The 18,385-nt window shown below is 38.3% G+C and overlaps 1 protein-coding gene across 3 annotated transcripts in view; it reads left to right on the top strand.

The window, feature by feature from the left end:
- Positions 1–4,429: 4,429 nt before the first annotated feature.
- COPB1 (COPI coat complex subunit beta 1) overlaps positions 4,430–18,385 on the top strand; it is a 52,652-nt gene continuing 38,696 nt past the window's right edge. For all 3 annotated transcript variants that reach the window (XM_036258937.1, XM_036258938.1, XM_036258935.1), the window contains exons 1-7: positions 4,430–4,541; positions 5,278–5,428; positions 8,311–8,540; positions 8,854–9,023; positions 12,843–12,957; positions 14,449–14,541; positions 16,525–16,662. In XM_036258937.1, coding sequence (XP_036114830.1) covers positions 5,338–5,428; positions 8,311–8,540; positions 8,854–9,023; positions 12,843–12,957; positions 14,449–14,541; positions 16,525–16,662 — 837 coding nt within the window. In that variant the 5' untranslated portion in view covers positions 4,430–4,541; positions 5,278–5,337. The remainder of the gene's footprint in view (positions 4,542–5,277; positions 5,429–8,310; positions 8,541–8,853; positions 9,024–12,842; positions 12,958–14,448; positions 14,542–16,524; positions 16,663–18,385) is intronic.

The following is an 18,385-nucleotide window of genomic DNA, read 5'->3' as shown; positions in this document are numbered from 1 at the left end:
AACGGAGTTATTTCCTGAGATTCATATCTTTATAGAGGAGCAGTTCTCTTATAGATAGGGAACTTGGATTATAGACCTAATTTTACTAATTAGCTGCTATTGGCTTTGGGCAAGTTATCCCTATTTTAAGAAAATACTTTGGAGAATTATATTGAAGGTTACAGCAGATAATTTATGTGAAAACACCTTGTATACTCAGATATTCATAAAATATTAAATTTTTTTTCCAGGTTGCCCAAAACTTTTAAAAAAGGTTGGTAGGTTTAAATTTCACTGTGACTTCTTGAGGGGAGAGTGGTTAAGAGAAACTCTGGCAACCTTGTTGAGAGAAAGACCTCTGACTAAAAACAGGAATGTATGATATGTCCGTCTCCACTCTGGAGTAGCCTCAAGAGTGTCATTTGAGCTTCAGACAAGGCCACAAGTATGATGCGGCTATTTAACCAACAATGGAGTTGCGTCAGGCACTTGTGATTTTTCACCAACACAAAATAATACTGAATGAGAGGGAGTCCTCCCACATGCCTTCAGACTCAATGGGTATATAATGTGGTGGTGGGTGAATACATGGGAAATTTTATAATCTATGCTTTCCTCAGGCAAGTCTCTTCCACTGTGCCTTTCCTGGCATGAGCTTTTGTCTGTTAAGTGATGCTATTGTTTAAAGATTATGTGTGTGTTCATCATTTTTGTACACTGTTCCCTAAATGTAAACCAATTACTTGGCTGGCACTCATTTGAAAAAAAGAAAACTGATCTGTATGTGCTTTGGGGACAATTTTAGTAATTCTTTTCAATAGGTAATTTTAGTCTTATAAACTGACTTTAGAGCTTAAAATGTTCCTTACCCCAGTAAGATTCAATCCCACTGTACAGTTAATTGTGGTGCCTTTTCATGTTGCTTTGTCTAGTTACACTCAGTCATTCCAATTAGTCTGTTAATTATGAACAAAATTCCTAATGTCTTTGCATAGAAACTGTCACTTTGATATAAAGGCAATATTCAGTTCACCTGGAATTTATTAAGCGTCTATATGTGCATCTTTGAAGAACTGGTATGGTTAAAAATAAGAGGCAATAAAGTAGGTAACAGGATTCAGGTTCTAGTCCCGCTTTTTCAGTGTTTGGCCATTCAGCAATTTGGGATAAACCCCTTTTTTCTAGGCCTTGATTTCTTAGACATATAAATTAGTATGATTCTTGGTATATGATAGGGTCCTTGCTATTAAATAATTTAAAATTTAAAAAGCATTCAAGGACTTCCGGTCAAGATGGCGGCGTAGGTAAACGCGGTATCGCGTCCTCCCACAACCACATCAAAGTTACAACCAAACTACAGAACAACCATCATTCAAAATCGCCCCAAATCGAGCTGAATGGAAGTCCCACAACTACGAAATTAAAGCAGCAGCCACATCGAGACTGGTAGGAGGGGCGGAGATGGACGGGCTGGTCCCACACCCACGTGTGGCGGATAAAAATCAGGGGGACACCTCAGCTGGGAAGGTCCTCCCTGAGGACTGAGGGATCCCCGTGCTACACCAGGCGCCCCGCTTAGGGTTCCAGTGCCAGGAAGAGAAGTCCCCATAACCTGGCTGGAAAAACCAGTGGGAACTGAGGCTCAGGGAGGCTGAGGCAGCTGGAGCCTCAGGCAGCTCCTCTTAAAGGGCCCGCGCACAGAATTATAGGACTCACTCCCTCTAAGCTTGGAGGGGAGGCAGCTCAAGGGGCTCCAGAGACATACAGGGAAGAACTGAGCTGTTTGGCACTGGAGCGAGGGCTGGAGAGGGGGCTTTCTATGGGACAGACTGCAGTCAGAGGCCTTTGTTTCTTTGGTGAGCCCTTCCCTGGGGCGGCATATCTGGGACTCCAGCAACTTGGCTCACACTGTTTGCCATGCCCTGGTGATTCCCTGAGGCCTTGCCCCACCCAACTCTCAGGCCCACCCAAGCTGTTGCCAGTTGCTTTACATAGGATTGGCCTGTCTTGAATCCTGCTTCAGGTTTTCCTAAATTCTTTCAAACAAGCAGCATCTGGTCTCAGCTAGCCCCATACCTCATTTTAAGTAATACATAGAAACAAATACAGGGAGGCAGCCAAAATGAGGAGACAAAGAAACAGGTCCCAAATGAAAGAACAGAACAAAACCCCGGGAAAAGAACTAAGCGAAATGGAGATAAGCAACCTAACAGATGCAGAGTTCAAAATACTGCTTATAAGGATGCTCAATGAACTTAGTGAGAACCTCAGTGAACTTAGTGAGGGCCTCAAGAGCATAGAAAAGGACCAGTCAGAAATGATGGAGGCATTAACTGAAATAAATAACTTACACAGATTCAATAGTAGAGTAGGTAAAGCCAAGAAGCAAACCATCGATTTGGAATATAAGGAAGCAAAAAAACCACCCAATCAGAACAGCAAAAAGAAAAAAGAATCCAAAAAATGAGGATAGTGTAAGGAGCCTCTGGGACAACTTCAAGCATGCCAACAATCACATCTTGGGGGTGCCAGAAGGAGAAGAGAGAGAACAAGAAATCAGAAACTTATTTGAAACAATAATGGCAGAAAACTTCCTTAACTTGGTGAAGGAAAGAGACATACAAGTCCAGGAAGCACAGAGAGTCCCAAACAAAATGAACCCCAAGAGGCCCACACCAAGACACATCATCATCAAAATGCAAAAGGTTCAAGACAAAGAGAAAATCTTAAAAGCAGCAAGAGAAAAGCAGTTAGTTACCTACAAGGGAGTTCCCATAAGACTGTCAGTTGATTTCTCAAAAGAAACCAGAAGGGAGTGGCAAGAAATATTCAGAGTGATGAAAAGCAAGAACCTACAACCAAGATTACTCTATCCTGCAATGCTGTCATTTAGAATCGATGGCCATATAACGAGTTTCCCAGACAAGGAAAAGCTAAAGGAGTTTATCACCACCAAACCATTATTATATGAAATGTTGAAAGGTCTTAAAGAAAAAGATAAAAAATATGAACAAACAAAATGGTAATGAATACATATCTATCAACAATTGAATGTACAAACAAAATGAACAAGCAGAACAGAAACATTCTCATAGATATAGAGAACATTTTGTTGGTTGCCAGATGGGAGGGGGATTGGGGGAATGGGTGAAAAAGGTGAAGGCATTAAGAAGTATAAATTGGTTGCTAGACTGACAAACCTCAAAGGGAAGGGGGGTTGGGGAATGGGAAGAAATAAACCAAAGAACTTATGTGAATATATGCATAACCAATGGACACAGACAACAGTGTGGGAAAAGGCAGGAGGGGGCGGGAGTGGGGAGGAGGGGGTCAATGGGGGAAAAAAAGGAACATCTGTAATATATTCAACAGTAAAGATTAAAAAAAGTATATGGGATTTATGTATTTATTTATGTTACTCTACAATTATCTCAATTTAAAAACAATTTAAACAATTTTTAAAAATGAATGCATAGGATTTGAGGAGCACTCAGAAAGTGCTATAAACACATGGCCTTTGGGATGTATTTTGGTTGCTCAAGGACTTTAATTTTTTGCTTGATGATTCCAAAAAGAGGAAATCTCAAAATACCTGGATTTAGATAGACAAGGCACTATTTGTGTTCTATCTCTCAAACCAAGACTAACTTGTCAATAAAGACCTCGTGGTATTCACAATATTTTGCTTAAGGCTTCAATTTTTTTAATTTAATAATTGGCCAGAAAATCCTTTTATTGAGCGTGGCAGGGGTATGGAACCTCAAGTGGGCAAAACTGAAGGTGCTATGGCTGATTATAGCTGTATAAATGAGAAGTTTGGAGATAAGTAAAATTCTTTAAAACAGTGACTGTCAGTCTTCCTTTATGCATAAAAAATTTATAATTTACTGTGTGTTCAGAAAGGATCATGAAAGGGATCATTACTAAAAAAAAAAAAAAAAAAAACAACATAAATCACGAGTGCAACTTTGATAAGCAACTCCAACCTAACTGCAGAAATTCGGATTACTGCAGATGTTAAGAACGGAAATGGATCTTTATATAACCTAGTGTCCCTTATTAGAAGAACTTAAGTTACTTACCCGAACAGTATTTAGTTATTTTCCCAGTTTACTTATTAGCAAGTGAACTAGGAAAGAGCTTCCAGCTCTCAATCTTGTGCTCTTTTCCACGGGATCACAGAGCCCTATGTAAAATGTGTGTCCCCTCTCTCCAAACTTCCTCCCCTTGGCTGTTTTAATTCCTGGAATAAGAAACAATATCTGAACAGCGTTTAAATAACCACAGCGCTTAATTCAGGCATGTAGGGAAAACAACAAACATGTATTTCGAGTCCTTTCCCCTGCCTAAACGAAAGAAACTTGGACATACTTGCAGCGCGCAGCCGCAGGCCGGACACGGCGTGTCCTCTCCGAGCTGCCGTAGGTGCTAGCTGTAGCTTCGGCCGTCTCCCCACCCCCTTCCACGTCAGCCAAGGACTCTGCGGAGCCGCCGCTACTGCTGGGGTTGGAGCCGGAGCCGACGGTCCTGCGGTTGCCCCAGCAGCTGCCCCTCGGAGCCAGGTAGCGGGCCACGAGCCCCCAAACCCAAAGGCGGGGTGGGCTGGGCAGAGTCGGAGGAACTGGCTCTCTAGCGGGAAGATGCGGAAGGGGAGCGACTAGGCCGCTCGCGTTCAGGCCTGGCGAAGTGGAGTGAGGGGTCTGGGGAGCTCTGGGCCGGACGCCCCGTCCCGGCCTGCGTACTGGCCTGGGGTCTCCTCCCTCCCAGACCGCCCGGACTACCTATTCAGGCAGGGGCGTGCTTTGCGGGAAGGAAGGGACAGGGAAGGGGCGTGGGGGTGCAGCGCACCGATAGAGGGACCCACGTACGCAGGGTCGGGTCCCACCGTTAAATTCGATAAAACACTTAAGGTTTTAGCATTGTAGCCAAGCGCAGGGTCTCTTCACTTGAGCAGTTCAGATCGTATGCCATGTGAAGTCACTCCTGTAGCATAGTGGGGCGGGGCCCGGGGACTGTCACTGTGTGGTGGGCCTCAATTCTGCAGTAGAGCATTCTAAACCCTGGGCGGGGTGGTGGAGTGCGAACCTTAGGGCGACGCTGACAGGTGTTTTTTTAAATGTATATGTTAGGCTCTAGTTTTATGGGACACAATATAGATTGACCCAACCCGTCTTGTACTTCAAAACTCATGAGCTAAACGGAACGAACTTTAGACAGTCAAGATCACAGTAGTTGCTGGTTGTGTGTGTGTGTGTGTGTGTGTAACTTGTAATGATATCCTTGTATTTATTTTTACAGATTTTTCTGGCATCTACTATACTTAAATTTTGCATCAAGGGTTGATTATCACCGGAGACCATGACGGCTGCGGAGAACGTGTGCTATACGTTAATTAACGTGCCAATGGATTCGGAACCACCATCCGAAATTAGCTTAAAAAATGATCTAGGTAAACTTTGATAAAACTTTGAAAATAAAAAGCTGATTTGCACTTCAAGTTTCTTTCTAATTAGAAATGCTTAGTTTTTGTCTAAGCTTTTTCTAGGATCCTTTCAATAGACCTTTTGTCTTATTAAAAATGAAAACTTATCTTTAGACTTGCAATATTGGTTTCTGGAAATAAAACATAATTCAGCTTAGTAAAGCTAAAGAAATGTAATAACTTGGTTGGTAAATATTCCTAAAAATAACATAATGGCCTGTGTAGTTTAATATATTATGCTTAAATATAGTTGACAATTCTCTGTAGGTAACAGATTGAGAGAATGTGTATTTGAATATCTTAGTTTCTTTGTGCATTTAACTTCTTATTACTTTGCTTATAAAACCAGAAGAACTTTGTTTTTTAGGTTTACCACCTGTTGAACAAATGAAGTTAGCACTGGAATACACATGTATTTTCTACAAAGGTTTAAGCTTTTCATTTTCATAGCATTTATGTGAAGGAGAAAGCAAGAACTATATTTCTTAATTTTAGAAGTGTGCACAGTGTCTCCTTTTTATGATTTTTGTTAAAAAAATTTTTTAAGTAATACACATTCCAAAATAATGATTCTTGTTTAATTGTACTAAAAATAAGTTTAATTTAAACTGATAACTACTGTTTAAAATAGAGTGTTGTAACAAAAATAAATTAATAAAATAGAGTGAAAATTATGCTTCAGATCTTGAAAATATCGTTTAGAAGATAGTTTACAGTTTGAAAGGAGACAATATTTTACTTTTGTATTCTCACCTCTTAATAAGTAGTAATGGAATACCTCCTGATTTTAAGTTATCAGATTTCTTTTGAGGTCTATTTTTATTTATTAATTTTTTAAAATATGTTTTTATTGATATTTTAGAGAGAGAGGAGGGGGGGAGAGAGAAACATTGACGGGAGAGAGAAACATCTGTTGGCTGCCTCCTGCACACCTACTGGGGATCAAGCTTGAAACCCAGGCATGTGCCCTTACCGGGAATCCAACTGGGAGGTTCCTGGGATGATGCTCAATCCACTGAGCCACACCTAGGTGCTGAGGTCTATTTTTAGAGAAGGTAAAAGAAACCTTGCTTTATGGCATTTAAACTGATACTCTTATATACAAAAGCCGTGTGCGCGCATGTGTGTGTGTGTGTGTATGTATGTGTAGTCATATTCACATAGTACAATGGAATGAAAATTAATAAACTTTAGTTTTTATTTTTAGACCCCCCCCAAAATACTTAAGGTTATAGCTAGGAAGGTAAAGAATAAAACCTGTCCTTTACTCTTTCTTAATTGCAGCTGCCTTGACTAACCTTCCCTAACCAATAAATAAATAAGTGGTCTAAAATTTTCTATATTTTTTTGACATTACCGCAAAAGAGTTGAGATGAGAAAAAGTTTAGAAGCAGTCTCCAATTTGTGTAACAAATACTTTTTTCTTTGGTGAAATATTTTACCTACAGCTTTTTTTTTTATCCTCACCCAAGGATGTTTTTTCATTTATCATCAGACAGAATGTGAGGGAGGGAGAAAGAGAGGGTGGAGGTGGAGAGAGAGAGAGAGAGACAGAAACATCAATGAGAGAGGGACACATTGATTGGTTGCTTCCCGAACAACCTGACTGGGGCTGGGGATGAACTGTAATGGAGGTATGTGTCCTTGACCGAAATCAAACCTGAACTCACTGGCCCAAGGACTGATGCTCTAACCGCTGAGCCAAACCAGCCAGGGCTTACCTACACTTTTGTTTTACCTAGTACAATTCTTCCAAAGCTTAAATCCTTCCTGTATAACTCTACCAACCAGTCATTCACAGTCTCTGTCTTTTCGGCAACAGCAAAGAACTCTATTTAACAGCTACTTTAAGTGTTAGAAATTTATTTCTAGTTCTCTTTTTCCTCATGATAACTCTATTATTAGAGACCTTTGTCATCCCTCTTTGTCCTTTCTTCTAGATACATGTTTATTTTTATGATCAAAGCAATTGTAGCATTGTGCTTGTCTCTTATTTCTGCCTTGAATTTTAGATTTGAAAGATTTTTTTAATATCATAAATTCATCAGTACTCAGAGTGCTTGTTGTTTATATTTCTGCCTTTGAATTTTGGATCCAGAAGATGTACCATAAATTCTTTAGTATTCAATGATAATGATGTGAAGTTACAGATTGTTTTGCATATAATACTTTGTAGTGCATTTCTTTTAGGCTAAATAACAGTAAACTAGCATCTTATCCTTAATTCTGAACAGTGGCTCCTAACGTAGTACATTTTAACTTTTTTCCAATTTTTAGGTAATTTCTTAAGAAAGATTCTAAAGTTTTATAGCCTATAGGAATATAATGGCATCTTGGAATTAATCTAGTCTTTGGTTCCCAACCTTTTTGAGTTTGAGGATCTCATATTGAAAACATGTCACTGATCCCCCCTTCTCTCAGTAGTAGCTGTAACTTTGGTTGAGCAAATACATACTGACTAAAAGCCACTTTGCAGTTTGAAGCACCTAATAACATATATTTATATTTTGAAAAATAGCTGCATGTGTGTTTGAGACATAAATTATTTAGTATATCTATAAATTTATGGTCTGCATTAATTCCATTGTTTAGGGACCAGAGGTCTAATCTAGTGCCTTCATATTATATGTAAAGAATCATGAAGTTCACAGATAAATCACTTATGTCAAGTCATATAGCTTGTTTGTGGCATGACCAGGTTGAGAACCCTTGCCATTTGGGTTAGTGCCTTTATTACCACTGCTGCTGATAGAGTGAAAAAATGTTTTATTTTTGTTAATTGCTTTTACAATTATCTGAGAAAATTTCTTTTGAAATAATTACATTTTATTAAAACATTTTTTAATCAGAAAAAGGAGATGTGAAATCAAAGACTGAAGCTTTGAAGAAAGTCATCATTATGATTCTGAATGGTGAAAAGCTTCCTGGACTTCTGATGACCATCATTCGTTTTGTGCTGCCTCTTCAGGATCACACCATCAAAAAATTACTTCTGGTATTTTGGGAAATTGTTCCTAAAACCACACCAGATGGGAGACTTTTACATGAAATGATCCTTGTATGTGATGCATATAGAAAGGTAAACTAAACCATAATTATGAATATTGCTTTGATTTTAGATAATTGTAAAATTGGTGAAAGGGGCTTCGTTTTACTTGTAGATGTTTGGAACTGAAGTTTTAAGAAGTTATTGTAAAAAGTTTTATGGTTACTTTTTTCAGACATTTTTCATATATTTTTATGTCTTATTGATAAAAAAACAATGAGACAGAGTATAAGACATTGATATCATAAATAAAAATTGCTTTAATCAATAGGAATCTGATGAAAATTATCTGATAATATAGGTCTTTCTCCTTAAATCTACTTTTTATTTTTAATTTTTATATCAGGATCTTCAGCATCCTAATGAATTTATTCGAGGATCCACTCTTCGTTTTCTTTGCAAATTGAAAGAAGCAGAATTGCTAGAACCTTTAATGCCAGCTATCCGTGCTTGTTTGGAGCATCGTCATAGCTATGTTAGAAGAAATGCTGTTTTGGCCATCTATACTATCTATAGGTAAGTAAAGATACTCCTTTGGCCTAGTTCTGTGAGGACCATTTGGTCTTTTAGACTAGAGGTTCCAAAGTGGTTCCTTACAGATTGTATGTAGCTTGCAGATGTGTTTCATTTGGCCTAAACAAGATTTTTCCTGATTATCATTAAGTTGTCATCATGAAAAGTCAAAAGATCTGACAATACTGGCTCCTAGTTTATACATGACAACAGTCTGCTGAAATTCAGTGACAGTAGCCTTCTTTAAACAGGTTGTATACTTTCCGGTTTTATAAGACAGTGCCTGTCATTCTCAGTTGTATTACTCCAGCCCACATAATTAATTTATTAATTTAGTCCCTAAAGGCTTTAAGTTTTTCAGTTTTGACTGTTTTAGAATTCTCTTTTTGTGGAATGTGGGTCTTTTTACCCTTAGAGGCCTTAGGGAGGGAACTTTTTTCCCCCTCTTTATTGATTTTAGAGAGAGAAGGGAGAGGGAGGGAGAGAAAGAGAGAAACATCGGTTAGAGAGAACATCAATTGGCTGCCTCCTGCAAACCCCCCATTGGAGATTTGTTCCACAACCTGGGCATATGCCCTGACTGGGAATCAAACTGGCCATCTCTTGGTGCATGGGTCAATGCTCAACCACTGAGCCACACCAGCCGGGCAAGGAGGGAACTTTTTTTTTTTATTCTCACCCAAGGACATTTTTGCATTTATCTTCAGATAGAGCGGGAGGGAGAGAGGGAAGGAGAGAGAGAGAGAAACATCAATGTGAGAGAGACACATCAACTGGTTGCCACCCACACGGCCCCAACTGGGGCTGGGGACAAACTGCAACTGAGGTGTCCTTAGTGGGAACTGAACCCAGGTCTCTTTGGTCCGCAGCCGGATGCTCTAACCGCTGAACCAAACTGGCCAGGGCAAGAAGGGAACTGTTTTAGGGAGGGGTGCAATTCTCAATTAATTCCTGTTCTTAGGAAGCTAAAGATTTTGGACTTCAAAAACTATTCAAGCTCTGACCGCTTTGGCTCAGTGGTTAGAGCTAACTGTCGGCCCGCGGACTGGAGAGTCCCTGGTTCAGTTCCCGCTAGGGGCACGTACCTTGGTTGCGGTTTGTCCCCGGCCCCAGTTGAGGTTGTGTGGGTGGCGGCCACTCCATGTGTCTCTCTCATGTTGATGTTTCTCTCTCTCTCTTCCCCCCTCTCTCCCTCCCACTTTATGTGAAGATAAATGCAAAAATGTCCTTGGGTGAGGATTAAAAAATAAATAAATAAATAATAAGATAAAAATGATTCAAAGAACCATTTAATTGAAGCTAGAATGCTTGGTTTTTACAGTCACTGATGTCAATCCATTTAGAAGTAGGATGTAATTTTTATAAATATCTTTGTACTTTAATAATTGATTGTTATATGATTTCACAGTTTTCTTACTGTTAAATTAGATTTTGTTACCTATTCGGGAAAGTGGTATTGTGGTTAATAATGCAGAGTTCTTTGAAAGCTACTATACAGACTACACAAATTTTAGTATTTAAGCTACAGTACATGCACAAAAATTATGCCATTAAAACAATTGAAAATTTGAGCACTGTCTGTCTACATGATGATATTGAAGAATTGTTAAAATTTTAAGGTGTGATAAGGGCATTATGATTAATCTTTTTTTTTTTAATCCTCACCTGAGGATATTTGTCTGTTTATCTTCAGATAGAGCGGGGGAGAGAGGGAGAGAAACATCGATGTGAGAGAGACACTTCAACTGGTTGCCTCTTGCATGACCCTGACTAGGGACAAACCAAAACTAAGGTTATGTGTCCTTGACCAAAATCGAACCCATGACTCTTTGGTTCGTGGGCCGATGCTCTAACTGCTGAGCCAAACTGGCCAGGGTTGTTATGATTGGTCTTAAAAAGAAAGAATTCTTAGCAGACTGACAAACCTCGAAAGAATAGGGGTGTGGGAGGGGTGGGAAGAGATAAACCAAAAAACTTATATACATATATACACAACCAATGGATACAGACATTAGGTTGGGGAAAGCAGGAGAGAGATGGGAGCAGAGAGGAGGGGTCAATGTGGAGTAAAAAGGGGGACAACTGTAATACTTTCAACAATAAAAAAAAGAAAGAATTCTTAATTTTAGAGAACATACCAATATATTTGCAAAATAAATTATAAGGTGTCTGGGATTTGCTTTAAAATAATATGGGAGCCCTGGCCTGTTTGGCTCAGCGGTTAGAGTGTTGGCCTGTGCTCCAGAGAGACCCGGGTTCGGTTCCTGCTAAGGGCATGTACCTCCATTGCAGTTTGTCCCCGGCCCTGGTTGGGTTGTGCGGATGACAACCACTCGATGTGTCCCTTTCACGTCGATGTTTCTCTCTCTCTCTTTCCCTTCCTCCCACTCTATCTGAACAAAATATGGAAAAATGTCCTCAGGTGAGGATTAAAAAAAATAATAATATGGGAGAAGAGGATGTACAAAGGGGCATTGGTGAAACAAAAATGGCTCTGAGTGAATAATTTTTGAAGTTAAGTGATGGTTTTTAATAAGCCGGTATTCATTGTTCTGTTGGAAAAACTTAAAAATACTCAAAATAAGAAGTTAGTAAGTAAAGAAGTATAGTGCATAACTAGTAAACTTCAAGGGACAATTTTTTTCTCTGATAATTGTCATTTTTTTTATTCTTACCTGAAGACATGCTTTTATTGATTTTAGAGAGAGAAGAAGGGAGAGGGGGAGAGAGGGAAACATCAATGTGAGAGTGAAATATCAATTGGTTGCCTCTCCCATGCCCAGACAAGGGATCAACCAGAGATGGAACCCTCATCTGGGTATGCATCCTGACCAGGAATCAAACCTGCAGCCTTTCCGTGTACAGGATGACACTCCAACTGACTGAGCCACACCAGCTAGGCTTCTATGATCGTTTTTTTTTTTCATCCTCACTCGAGGACACTTTTGCATTTATCCTAGAGCAGGAGGGAGAGCGGGAGGAAGAGAGAGAGATAACATTGACGTGAGAGAGACACATCAAGTGGTTGCTACCCACACAACCCCAACTGGGACTGGGGACAAACCGCAACCGAGGTATGTGCCCTTAGCGGGAACTAAACCCGGAACTCTCTGGTCTGCGGGCCAATGCTCTAACCACTGAGCAAAACTAGCCAGGGCTCTGATAGTTCTTAAAAGGATCTTTCTGGAGGATGTCATTATGAGCATTGATATTATATATCTAAAGTATATGAAAGAATTACTCAAGATAGTTGGTAGCATGTTGAATAAACTAGCTTTATCTATATTGAACTAGAAAAGTATAGTTTCATAACTTAATGGATGAAGATGTAAGCTTGTGATTCCTACCCACAATTTTCTAATTGATTTAAAAGTTTTTAAACACATTTTATTTGTTGTTTTTTTTATCCTCACCCGAGGACATTTTTTTCATTTTTTGTTCAGATAGAGTGGGAGGGAGAGAGAGGAAGAGACAGAGAGAAACATCGACGCGAAAGGGACACATCAAGTGGTTGCCACCCACACGACCCAACCAGGGCCGGGGACAAACTGCAACCGAGGTACGTGCCCTTAGCGGGAACTGAACCCGGGTCTCTCCAGACCGCAGGCCGATGCTCTAACCGCTGTGCCAAACCGGCCAGGGCTGATTTAAAAGTTTTAAAAAGCAAAATAGTTGATACTATTATAAAGTTTGATAAAGATTAATTTTGGTAATGTCCAAAGAGTCACTAAAATAAAATAACAAAATAGGTTTTTATTAAACATGGGTGTTACCTCTTTTATTTCTTTTTTTGTTTTGTTTTGTTACCTGTTTTATTTCAAGAAATTTTGAACATCTTATACCTGACGCTCCTGAACTGATACATGATTTTCTGGTGAATGAGAAGGATGCAAGTTGTAAAAGGAATGCATTTATGATGCTAATTCATGCAGATCAGGTGATGTACTTTTTAAAAATTATTTTTATGACTATTTGAATGAGAATTAAAAGTGTTACATAGGCCTCATCAAGTTTTTAGTTAGCAATTTTGTTTATAGTACATGATTTGTATATTTTTATTTCTCTTAGATTTTTGAACTTAATTTGTATAAAAATACAGTGGTTTTTCTTAATTCTTCTCTGGAATATTGCTTATATATCTGGGATTTTTTGTTTGTTTGTTTTTCAAAGTAAACATTGATGAGGCATTTAATAGCTACCACTTTGCAGGTTTTCTAGCTTGAAATTTTGGCCATATTCTGTGACCCTATACTTTGGGGCTTTGATGCCTAATTTTCCTTCTGTTGGTTTAGATATAAAATTGTTTAATAAAGAAAAATAATAGCTTTATATAAGGTCCACCCTGAGCCATGTCTGCGAAAGAAGGGTGGCCTTCAATGTAGCTGTGTGTTCTTACTAGACACTTCAAATTTCATAAGTGGATATCAACTCTCCTTCCAGTCCTGCTGGGGGTTAAAGTATATGGATCTGCTGGTGGCTAGCAGTGACTTTGCACACTTTGGTAGCATCTAATCTTGAAATATTTGCTATCCAATGTTTATCAAAATGTGGGAAATAATATGCATGAAGATTGAAAAATATGAAATCTATTCCTCTGAAATCTAGATGCTGCCATTTTATTTTCATAAACAAGATTATAAGAAAGCTACTTATTTAGGTTACAGTGTTTTGTCCTCTTGTAGAGTTGGTTTTAGTGATCTGTGTGTGTGTCTTTTTTTTTTTTAAATGTTTTCATTGATTTTAGAGAGAGGAAGGGGGAGGGAGAGAGAGAGAAAAAAAGAGAAACATTGATGTGAGTGAGAAACATCAGTCAGCGGCCTCCTGCACACAGCCCACTGAGGATCGAGCCTGCAACCCAGGCATATGCCCAGACCGGGAGTTGAACCTGTGACCTCTTGTTCCACGAGGTGACACTCCACCACTGAGCCACACCAGCCAGGCAGTGTTTTTTGGTGTTACCTACATGAAGGGACATAATCAGAAATAGTTCAATAACGTTGTTAATATGATACTCTTACTGTAGGAATGTTGTTGAGGCCATAGTTCTCTATATCACAGTGTTTGGTATATGAGAAGCAATGAGATTTTTCTTCTCAGTCTTAGAAATAGGAAGACCTATACTCCTAAGCATCTGGTTTGTTTCGATTGTATAGATACCCTGAATCATGTACTCTGAATACATAGTATTTTTCTCCTTGGTTTAACTGCAAGAAAATTCAGACCCCAGATTTGTGACCCATATCTAGAACATATATTTGTCTTTATGGCTTATAATTATGAGTTAACTTTCATTTATTTCCATCAGTTAATTTTTCTTTGCCCTAATTTTCTCACTTGTTTTCTATTTAGTTGTGTATTTTTTTAAAGTTGCATTAAGTCCTTTGATTGAATGAGGTGGAGTTTGATAAATATATTCTTATTTTTTTAGGATCGAGCTTTGGATTACCTAAGTACTTGTATTGATCAAGTTCAGACATTTGGAGACATTCTTCAATTGGTTATTGTTGAACTAATTTATAAGGTAAGACTAATCTATGATGGGTAAAATAAACTTGAACAGTTTTAAGATAAGGTAAAATGGTCTTTCTGGGAAGCTGCTTGATTGCTAGGATAATATATTTTAATAATAGACATATTTATAGCATGACCTAATTTATTAAAGTTTTTTTTTTTCTTTTTCCTTTGGTTTATTGTATTTTCCAAGTACTTGCTTCCATTCTTCCTGAACCTCTGTAAAGAATTCTATAAAGGCCCTGGCCGGTTTGGCTCAGTGGTTGGAACGTTGGCCTGCGGATGAGAGAGTCCCGGGTTCGGTTCCCGCTAGGGGCACGTACTCCCTCCCCCAAAAAAGAATTCTATAAAGACTCGTGGCTTAGCCCTGGCAGGTTTGGCTCAGTGGCTAGGGTGTCAGCCTGCGGACCAAAGAGTCCCAGGTTTGATTCCAGTCAAGGGCATATGCCTCAGTTACAGTTCAGTCCCTGGGTCTGGTTAGGGTTGTGCAGGAGGAAACCAATTGATGTATCTGTCTCTCTTTCCTTCTGTCTCTGAAGATAAATGGAAGAATATCCTCAGGTGAGGATTTAAAAACAAAACAAAAAACTCATGACTTGACACAATGCAGCTGCAAAGAAATTGTTGTATGCTCTTTAGTCACTGAGTAGATTATAAATTAGGCTTTGGAGTAAAATTCAAGATCTTTTCTTGAGTAGCCACCAAACTACTTTAGAAATCTAAAAACAAACAAAAAAAGTCATAAATACTTTCTGTGTTCCCTGTTTACAAAAGAGAAGAAAGACCTTGAATATGTTAATTTGATGTTGTAGGCCACTGACTAATAGAAAGTCTAAAACTAGAAAACAGATTTGGTTTTAAAATTAAGTACCTTATTGGAAACATTTTAATTTGTTATGTTTTTGAAAGAACTGATTGCATCTTAATATTCGGATAAAATAAAACATTAGTAACATCCATTTTTACTATTGATACCATTGGAAGCCAACAAAATGCACATTAGGAATGACTATTAAATAGGATGATATGGACAAAAAAAAAATACACATAGCAGACACTGCTAACTCATCTCTGCTTCTGCAGGAAAGTGGCCCCGTTTAACACGGGGTACCAGTCATATGAAATTGGTATTTAACATGAAACCAGAACTGTAAATGCATAGTTTCTTTTAATTCATATGTATGGTTTAAGGATGCCTCTGAGATTCTCAAAAATAGGGGTTCTCTGCTATTCATAGACTTCTTTGTCCAGTAGGATCCAGGTTATAGTAAGAGGGAATAGCTTTTGAGTCATGCCTGAGCAATAAAGATTTGACTGGATACATTTCAGGAAAATCTAACATAAATACCGATTTGAAAAGAAAAACAAAATAAGGGATATTTTCTTCACAAGTAAAGGCATTAAGGTGCATTTAGAACAGTTTTAGTTGTCTCCCAAATATTGAATATGGTCACAAATTAGTAGTAGTACTTAAAAAAGAGATTATCTTTTTTGCTTTAAGAACTGGGATCTTCCTTTTATCAGCTATTAGGATTTATATAATTCATCATGTTTCCCTTTTGACACGACATCAGAGTAAAAATTTAGGACCAAATGTAATATCCTATCACAGTACTTGGTTAACGTGTTGTTGTCCTTGCTTTTGTACTTTACATTTTCTGTTTCTGTTTCACTTGTGTATAGTATGCATCTTTTATTATAAGTCATCTGAAAACCTCTTGTGAAAGAGTGAAAATAAAAATTATTATTGAATGAATAAATGAATGAGTAGCTGCAGCAATTATTTGAAAACCTATTTCTTTCTGAAATTACCAGTGTTGTGTCACAGTGTCTCATCTCAGGTTGGTTGGCATCTTCAAATGTCCTTATAAGACTATTCTTAGCTTTCAAATTAAGAAAACTAGCATTCCATAATCTGACATCTGTTTTTTTAAATTTATTTGAAAGCCACTCTCCATGAAGTCATTTGAAACCTAAATGTTTTCTTCTCCAGGTCTGTCATGCTAATCCATCAGAAAGGGCTCGTTTTATTCGCTGCATCTATAACTTATTACAGTCATCTAGCCCTGCTGTAAAATATGAAGCTGCTGGAACTTTAGTGACACTCTCCAGTGCACCTACTGCAATCAAGGTACTGCTTATTTCTTTTGGTGCCAGTTAGATGATAGATACTCTGTCTTACTGCTTATGATTTAGTGGCATTGCAGTTTACTGTTTGGTTACATAGCATTACATGGCATGGAGATAACAGGTGTAAATTTCATGAAATTATTTGATTCTTTACATAGTCTGCTTTCCTTCTTTTTTTCTTGCTTTTATACATATATACATGGAGAGAAAGAGAAACAGAAAATACCAGTATTTCTAGTTTTGGAGGAATGGTTCTGGTATTTTAAGCTCTCTCCCCATACTTTACATTGAAAACTACATCTGGGAGAATGAATTCTGGATCCTAAATGATGGATCCTAAAAATGGTTCCAATCAGTATTTTCAATAATGGAGTATTATCTTTCTCTTCTTTAGTTTATTATATCAAGACTATATGAGGAATCCCTACTATATTCAGAGAATTGACTATTCTAGAAAGCCAGATTGTACAAATAGGCGAATTTACTGCTATATACACCAATACCTTAAATTTTAAAAAAACTTTTTATATTGAAATAAATTTAAACTTACAGAGAAATTGCAAAAATAGGACAGAGTTCTCATTACCCTTCATCTAGCTTCCCATAATGTTCATGTCTTGCATATTGATTGTATAATTATCAAAACCAAGATATTGCCATGGGAACACTATTGTTAACTAAATTATAGACTATATTAGAAGTTCACCAATTTTGACATTGATGCCCTTTTTCTTTCTTTCCCAGGATCCAGTCCAGGTTCCCATGTTACACTTAGTTGTCATAAGTTAGTCTCCTCCAATCCATGACAGTTCCTCAGCCTTTCCTTGTTTTTCATGATCTTGACACTCTTTTGAAGAGTATGAGTCAGTTTGTAAAATATCCCTGAATTTGGGTTTGTCTGATATTTTCTCATAATTATGCAGAAGCTATGCATTTTGGGAGAATACCACAAAAGTGACGCTCCCTTTTCAGTGTATCATAAAGGAGTACATGATGTTGAAGTATTTTATTACTGAGGATGTTAACCTTGATCAATCGGTTAAGGTGGTGTCTGCCAGATTTCTCCACTATTGAAATATGATTTTTCCTTTTGTAATTAGTAATATCATGGGATGATACTTTGAAACTGTGCAAATATTCCGTTTCTTCTCAAAGTTGCTCTAATTTAGCATCCATCATTGGATCTTTTCTACAGCAGTTATTACTGTGGTATTTTAGTGATTATTTTCTATTTCCCTCGATCTACATTTACTAATTGGAGTTCTTCTGCAAGGAAGAACTGTGCCTTCTTCCTTCGTCTTTCCTTTCCTTCTTTCTTTATGTCAGTAAGGATATTTTATTGTGTGTCATTTATTTTGACATTTATTCTATTGTCATTTACTTTGTTGATCAAATTGTTCCAGGTCATTGGGAGCTCTTTCAGGTTTGCTCCTTTGTACTCTGCATTCATTCATTCATTCATTCATTTATTTATTTTTATCCTCACCCGAGGACATTTTTCCATCCTTTGTACAGACAGAGTGGGAGGGAGAGAGAGGAAGAGAGAGAGAGGGAAACATCGATCTGAAAGGGACACATCGAGTTGCCACCACCCGCACGACCAACCAGGGCCGGGGACAAACTGCAACCAAGGCACATGCCCTCAGCGGGAACCGAACCCGGGTCTCTCCGGACCGCAGGCAGACGCTCTAACCGCTGAGCCAAACCGGCCAGGGCTGTACTCT

The sequence above is a fragment of the Molossus molossus genome, unplaced genomic scaffold, assembly GCF_014108415.1.
Source record: "Molossus molossus isolate mMolMol1 unplaced genomic scaffold, mMolMol1.p scaffold_m16_p_13, whole genome shotgun sequence".
In the NCBI taxonomy this organism is placed as follows: Eukaryota; Metazoa; Chordata; class Mammalia; order Chiroptera; family Molossidae; genus Molossus; species Molossus molossus.
This window is presented reverse-complemented; position numbering and strand designations above follow the sequence as displayed.